This window comes from Pinus tabuliformis, chromosome 6 (genome assembly GCF_031772625.1).
Source record: "Pinus tabuliformis cultivar Carrire ecotype Pingquan chromosome 6, CPIR1, whole genome shotgun sequence".
Taxonomy (NCBI): Eukaryota; Viridiplantae; Streptophyta; class Pinopsida; order Pinales; family Pinaceae; genus Pinus; species Pinus tabuliformis.
Window position 1 is genome coordinate 1,416,388,097 of NC_142292.1, and position 7,770 is coordinate 1,416,395,866.

Below are 7,770 nucleotides of genomic sequence, written 5' to 3' on the forward strand. Positions count from 1 at the left end.
TGGATTAAAAAAAGCAGCAGAGTCGCTAATGGCTAATCATACAGAAAAATCCACAAATTGCTAATCATGTATAATGAATTTAGACGACATTCGTTGGTTTTGACAGAAAAAAATAAAAGTGAGTGACGTTTTTATGGGAATCAGTAGCAGGCCATTCCCTCAAATTGGCGATTGCCAAATATGTAAAAGTAGAGGTGTTGCAGTATTTGATCGTTGGGTGTACATTAAGGTAAGTGACGGGACCTGTAGCTGACGGGAATGCCATTGATTTGTAATGATGTCAGGGGAAGAAGAAGGGATTTTGAATGTCATTCCTGCAACAGTGAATGGACGTCTTCTCTTGCTGCTGCTAGGTAGTGCTACTCAGTTTCCTTTTTTCTCTTTCCCCCACTGTCCCGCCCTCAGTCACATGTGACGCATTTGGCTTTGTGCCAAATCACTAAACCAATTGCTTCTGCTTCTGCAGATGCAGCACAGTCATCTGTCAGGAGACGGAAAAAAAAAAAGCCCAGGGACACGGAGATAGAGGCAGAACAGAGAGACAGAGACAATGGGATACTGACTCAGTCTCTGAATAATAAGACACCAAAAAGAACTTGTCCCTTGAAGGAAGGAATAGGGGAATATATGTTAAGCTAGGCTCCATGTGTCCCTAGGGTTTGGGAACACACTGTAGGGATGGATAGATACTAGGTATTTGATTAACCAAGGTATTTAATATATTTGTTCATGGATATCTGTGTACGGACTGAATGTTGGGGTTTCATGGCTTCATTGTTTGTGCAGTGAGTGGCGGGCTGGCTTGCTTGCTTTTGGGGATTGAGAGATAGATATGAGTTCATTGAATTTAATGGGATATGATTGCCATTTTCTATGTTTTAGAATTTTTGGCCTGAATTTGATTTGATGAAATGAATTTTTTTGGGTTAGATCTTGTTATTCGTTAATTAAAATTTATTTTTTCAAGGTTTATTATTTTTTCAAGGTTTATTGGTCAAACTAATGATTCCAACAAATTCTTAATGGATTAAGATAAATATAAAGTTATTGAATTTTAATGGCGATATGATTGGATCATATTTTTCATTATTTAAAATCCATAGCTGAATGTTAGATCATGTTTTCATTATTTAAAATACATTTTTGAATGCATAAATAAATTCAGGGCTATGAAGAACTCTTAAATCACTTGAATTGTGCAAAAATTGTGCAAAGTTCACAAACCAAACTAATGATTTCAACAAATTCTTAATGAATTCAGGGCTCTAAAAAGATCCATAGAACACTCCATTTGTGTAGAGTTCACAGGTCAATTTGATGATTCCAACTAATTGTTATTTAAAATCCATTTTTGAATGGATAAATGAATTCGGCACTCTGAAAAACCCCTAAAGCACTTGAATTGTGCAGAGTTCACAGGTCAAATTAATGATTCCAATGCATTTTTAATGAAAATCCTTGATGAATTCAGCTTTCTGAAAAGCCCCTAAAACACTAATTGTGCAGAGTTCATAAGTTAACTTCATGATTTCAAGGTCAAACTAATGATTCCAACAAATCCTTATGAATTCAGTTTTCTAAAAAAACCCCTATATCACTTTAATTAACAGGGTTTACAGATCAAACTGACGATTCAAACAAAGTCCGGTCAGATTTTTTAGCAAAATTTCACGAACGCACAAAAATAATCTCCAAAAACCTGTAACAGTTGGACTTCGGCGATATGATTTGTGTAAGGAGGGGCGGGGTCACATGAATCAGAGAGAAAATTGTTTGCAGAGATGCTTGGAATCGGAATCTTCACTGAAAATGTGGAGGTGGCCTTATTTTAATATGGTGAGTGGGGTTTCAGGGGCCAGAGTTGTCCCTATTCTGGCAAAACCCTCAATCATAATGGGACCCTAGCAGAATATTGGGACAGGGAGCTTAGAGGAAGGGATTCTAGCCCCCGGGGGCCTGGAGATCTATTGTGGACCCCGAAGAGGAGCCCAAATTTGGTAGAGAAATATTTTGCTAAATTAATGGGTATGGGGTGCGAGATTGTGCCACAGAGTTGGTCAAAGATGGACAAAATAGACAGCGAGAGGTCGTGTGTTCGAGTACACGCAGAATACATGGTCGACAAGAATTCGCTATCAGATGAAAATGAGCGGAATCAGGCGAGCAGAAGTGCGGTGCAGACAAAAGACATAGAATATGGCTGTCTCACATGAATGGATATTGCGGGGAGCGGGAGGACGGGAGGGAATTGAGATGTATTATTATGTATGTACCTCAGTATTCTGATGTTTGAATCGTGAGAGCATGTGAATGTACGTGTGCATTGTGCGGAGAGTCAAGGTAACAGTACTGCTACGATACGAATGACGCTGTGAAAAGAAAAGGGGAAAAGGTGAGGGAACGAGCGAGGGGCCTGCGTAGATGAGTGGAGAAAACAGAAAAGAGAAAAAGCTTAGCATGTGAAATTAGAAGCAGAAGAAGAAGAAGAAATACGAAGAAGAAGTAGAAGAATGTCAGTGTCTGATGTGGCACAATGAGGGTTTCTGTAGACTGTATCTATTCTATATATAAATAAATGACCACACATGAGATCTTCCATGTATGGAAGAGAAAATATTAGTATAATACCAGAATAGAATCTTCGAGTTTGAAAGGGGGAGGGTTTGGGGTTTGTGGGGTTGAACAGAATTGGACAATGGCGCGGATCGGATTACCTGGATGCTTTGCCCTTACTCGTGGGGAGGGTTTTGGGGGTTTTTCTTTCTTGCTTTTTAAATTTCTCAGAAACAAACAAACAGTGAGTCGTGTCTCTCACGAGATGCCACTGCACATACAACACGCATATAATAAATCTAATACAAAAAACTGTGCAACACCAGTCTATCACACCAATGTACAGACAGGCTTTTCGACAGTGGGTAGTGGGTTGCAGCCGGTATAATTCTTCTTCCAATTGAGGTTATTAGTAGAGCGAATGAAGAGCTTTAGGGTGTACGCTCTCCTATGACTCGGTTGCTTGTTGGGTTTGCCGGTAGGTACTGTACAGTACCCACTCACCCCCAAAAAGCCCTGCTCTGTGATGGGTGGAGACAGACATGGAAAGAAAGAAAACAAGCAAAGGGCAGCAGGCCAGGCTCAGGTTCTCCCCATTAGGATTAGTTTAGCCGTAGTCTGCCTTTTATACATTTTGAAGGTTTTTGAGTTATATTTGTCGGAATTACAATTTTGAGTTGTGAAAATCACAATTTTGAGCGGTGAATATTTCGAGAATTATAAGGCTTTTACATTACGTTGAATTTATATATAAAAAAAACACATATTTTAAATCTTAAAATTTAATTATTAGAATCATAATTTTGAGTTGCCAATTATGTGCAATCTCAGTATTATAAGGATTTTCAGCACGATGAATCCATATAAAGAATAAAAATACATTTTAAACCACAAAATTAATTGAAAATGATTTCACTTATTTCAACCAAAAATTACAATGGTTAGACGTTGTAAAAATCACAATTTCTAGTTGTGAATACTTCACAATTCGAGTAATTCGAGTATTATAAGGGTTTTCCAGCATTGCTGAATTCATATAAGGAATTAAAAACACATTTTAAACCACAAAATTTAATTGAAAATGATTTCACCCTCTTCCAACCAAAAAATTATAATGGTTAGACAATGCGTTAGGGTTAGTAATGACACCAATCACAAATTTTGAGTGGTGAATACTTCACAATTCGAGAATTATAAGGGTTTTCCACTATATTGAATCCATATACAGAATCAAAAACACATTTTAAACCACGAAATTGAATAGTTAGAATCCGAATTTCTAGTTATGAATCTTTACAATTCGAGAATTATAAAGGTTTTCCAGTATGCGGAATCCATATAGAGAATCAAAATACATTTTAAACTACAAAATTTAATTGAAAATGATTTCACCATAGTCCAATCAAAAAAATTATAATGGTTAGACAACCTCCCAGATTTAGAAATGACATCCATCACAAATCTATATAAAAAATCAAAAGCACATTTTAGACCACAAAACTTAATTGAAAATTACTTAACCCAAATCACAATTTTGAGTTGCGAATACTTCACAATTTGAGAAAAATAAGGGTTTTCCATTGTATTGAATCCATATAGAGAATCAAAAACACATTTTTAACTACAAAATTTACTTGTTAGAATCAGAATTTCTACTTGTGAATCCTTTACAATTCAAGAATTATAAAGGTTTTCCAGTAAGCTGAATCCATATAGAGAACCAAAATACATTTTAAATCACAAAATTTAATAATAATAAAAAAATCGTCATATTCCAATCAAAAAAATTATAATGGTTAGACAACCTCTCAGATTTAGAAATAACACCAATCACGAATCTATATAGAAAATCAAAAACACATTTTAAACCATAAAATTTAATTGAAAATAATTTCGCCATATTCCAATCAAAAAATTATAATTGTTAGACAATCAAAAACACAAAATTTAAATGAAAATAATTCCGCCATATTCCAATCAAAAAGGAAAAATAATGGTTAGAAAATCAAAAACACATTTTAAACTACTTTGAAACCAATTCCGGCCTCTCCCAACCAAAGAGTTATAATGGTTAGACAACAACAAATCCGCCATGTCCCAACTAAAGAGCTATAATGGTTAGACAACGCCCTAGGTTTGGAAACGACACGAATCACGAGAATGTCAAGAAACCCACTCTCCCTTTCTGTTTGTCAGACGTCATATGTCACTTCCCTGCCATGACTGGCTGCTGGTTAAGCTTTGGCGCGCCGCTAAATTAGAGGAGCGTGGGAGCGTTTTCTCCATTTGGTTCTAACGGCACGGGCAGGCCTTAAAGGCCCTCACGTTATCCGATGCAGAAGGAAATAGGAGAATAACAGTGAGTGAATGGCGAGGGAGGGAGGGAGAGGATTGATTGATCGTCACAGAGAAGGTGCGGGGAGAGTAAATAAATACACATATATTCCTTCCTATAGGCCCATGTCGATAGAGACTGAGCAGTCACGGGTTTGCATTGAGATTTTCTTCTTTCTTGTTGGGTTTTAGGCATTATTATCTTTTTTTTTTAAATCTCACGGGGCTCTTTCTGCTGCAGCAGCAAGAGCATCTCTCGAAACCAACCCAGACAGACAGAAATTCTTGCAGACATTCATGCTAGAAAAGACCCTTCTTATGATCATCCGCTCGCCCGCCTTCTCTACCCTTTTCTTCATCCCCAGGCACTGTCGGGCCGGAGCTCTAACTCCATATTCATTCTCATCCCTCGGCTCCATGGACTTTTCGCCTCTTTTTTCTACCAGCAGAGCCCTGGTTTAGCAGAAAAATCCTCTGCCAAAATCCCAAAGGCGCCCTTTTTAATAACAATTTCGCGCATTGAACGCTGCCATGACTCTGTTGCTGGATAGCTGTGAAGGAATGCTACTGTCTGTGGAGTCTCACAAATCTGTGCCGGCGCCTTTTTTGACAAAGACTTATCAGCTGGTGGACGATCCCGCCACCGATCACATTGTTTCGTGGGGGGAAGATGACACCACTTTTGTGGTGTGGCGACCGCCTGAGTTCGCTAGAGACCTGCTGCCCAATTACTTCAAGCATAACAATTTCTCCAGCTTTGTCAGGCAGCTCAACACCTATGTAAATATATATATATAAATATACTTTGAATTTCCTAGACTAATTGATTGTTGGTAACTTGGTTGGTAGCATAATCTCAGAAAAAAAAATGCATGATAGCTTTATCTTGTTAATCATGGCTAATGCTCAGCACTCATTTGAATGACTTTAATGATGGCCTGATGTAGCTGGCATTGCTGTTTTTTCTTGGATATGCTGGTAAAATTTTCTTCTTTAATGCAGGGATTCAGAAAGATCGTCCCGGACCGCTGGGAATTCGCCAACGAATTCTTCAGAAAGGGCGAGAAGCATTTGCTGTGTGAGATTCACAGGCGAAAGACTTCATCACAGGCCGTGCCGAACTCTGCTCATGGAATGCCAATGAGCAGCTCCATTTCTCCCACAACATCAGACGATCAAGATTGGTCGCCTCTTTCCACTCCACTCTCTTCGCCACGGGGCGTAGCAGCAGCGGCTGCGGCGGCTGCTGCGGCTGCGGCTTCTGTCGGTGGCGGAGGCATGGGAGGATCGTTAATGGTGGGGTGTTCCGGCGGCGGAGCAGGAGGAGGCGCAACGGCAGCAATGCACGCTAGCGCCGCTGCTGCGGCCGCCGCGGTGTCGGCTCTCTCAGACGATAACGACAGACTGAGGCGCAACAATTCGATGCTGTTATCAGAGCTCACACATATGCGAAAGCTTTATAACGACATTATATTTTTCGTTCAGCACCACGTCAGAATTCCCCCGCCGCCTCCTCACCAGTCTGGATCTTCTTCCTCTTCCTCCGCCATGAACATGAACAGACTCAAGTATCACCACCAACCCACCGCCAACCCTAATGCAGTCCCGCTGCTCCTCGAAGCCCCAACAGTGCCCTCAACGCCCCGAATCGCAGACGCAAGGGATCACAGAATCATGAATCCCGCCACCAGAGAAGTCGTGGAAATCTCGTCCTCTTCTCCTCGATCTCAGCAGCTCTTCGGCCTCGCCACTGCAAGGGCCTCATCCATATCTTTCGTGGACACGAAGCTCAAAGAAATGACGGCCGCCGCAACTTCGAGCCCGTCCACGAGCTCAGTGACAGTAGCAGATCAAGAAGGTATAAAAAGCCCTCCAAAGCTCTTCGGCGTTCCACTCCACGGGAAGAAACGCTTGCATCCCCAGTGGGACGTTGTCGATCAGGCAGACACACCTAACAGTCGAAATATAATAGTGACACCCCCCAAAGTTCTAAAGACAGACTTAGCTCTCAACCTAGCGCCTTCCTCCGCTTGAAATTCAGCCAACTGTATTTTATTTTAGTGGAATTGCAGCTAATTTTGACAGAATTTAGTTTTTCACACGCTCTCTAATGGATACAGTCTGCCTGGTTTTTCCCTTACTGTCATAGATATTGCAAAATTACAACTTGTCTGGAATTTATTTCAGCACACCAGGCTTATTTCAGATCAAGTATCAGTATATCATATATAATATTGTTCTCTGCTTAGGCTTATTTTATGGCTCTTCACCCTGGATATTAATTTACATTGTATAAGATTTGAGCATGCTTTATCAGTTTGTATATATAATTCTCATTTCTGCTACTTCTTTGTGTTAAATCCTAACAAAACATTAGGTTAAAAAAAAACCAAACTCATTAATTAAAATTTAAAACCCACGTCGCCATGAATACAACCCCAACCCCAACCCCGGCCCCGGCCCTGGACTCAACCCCAACCCTGCATTTATTCGTAACAACAGCTGCACGGTCGATTATTCTCCAGTGTATGACATACCATTAATGCACGCATTTCCTTCCCTGCACTCAACATTCTTAACTTCCTTCATGTGTCATAAGTTTTTGCAGCTTTTTTAAAGGAGATTCATGTAACGAAAGAGCTAAGAAAAACCTACATGTTTTTGCTACGTCATCTCTATGTGTACTAACAATACAGAATTTAGAAACGAAGGTTCAAAATACTCAAAAAATTTCAACATTTATGTTTCAACTTTGGCCCTCAAAATTTCAACATTAATTTTCAAAATCCTCACTAACTGTGTTTCAACTTTGGCCCTACCTAGTATGATATTATGAGTGGTCTCAACTTTGGCCCTACCTTGTATCATATTATGAGTCTATGA

The 7,770-nt window shown here is 39.8% G+C and overlaps 1 protein-coding gene across 1 annotated transcript; it reads left to right on the forward strand.

Annotated features, from left to right (window-relative positions):
* The first annotated feature begins 4,776 nt into the window (after nucleotides 1-4,776).
* On the forward strand, nucleotides 4,777-7,156 carry LOC149263951 (uncharacterized). Its single transcript, XM_089388664.1, has 2 exons — nucleotides 4,777-5,667; nucleotides 5,890-7,156. Exons 1-2 carry the CDS (start codon nucleotides 5,419-5,421, stop codon nucleotides 6,919-6,921), a joined length of 1,281 nt encoding a protein of 426 aa, XP_089244790.1. The 5' UTR covers nucleotides 4,777-5,418; the 3' UTR covers nucleotides 6,922-7,156.
* Nucleotides 7,157-7,770: the final 614 nt, after the last annotated feature.

Excerpts from the sequence above, each read along its gene's own strand:
- LOC149263951 (XM_089388664.1), top strand. The coding sequence starts at position 5,419 with ATGACTCTGTTGCTGGATAGCTGTGAAGGAATGCTACTGTCTGTGGAG. Across the intron at positions 5,668-5,889 it reads TCAGGCAGCTCAACACCTAT|GGATTCAGAAAGATCGTCCC; the intron begins GTAAATATATAT and ends TCTTTAATGCAG.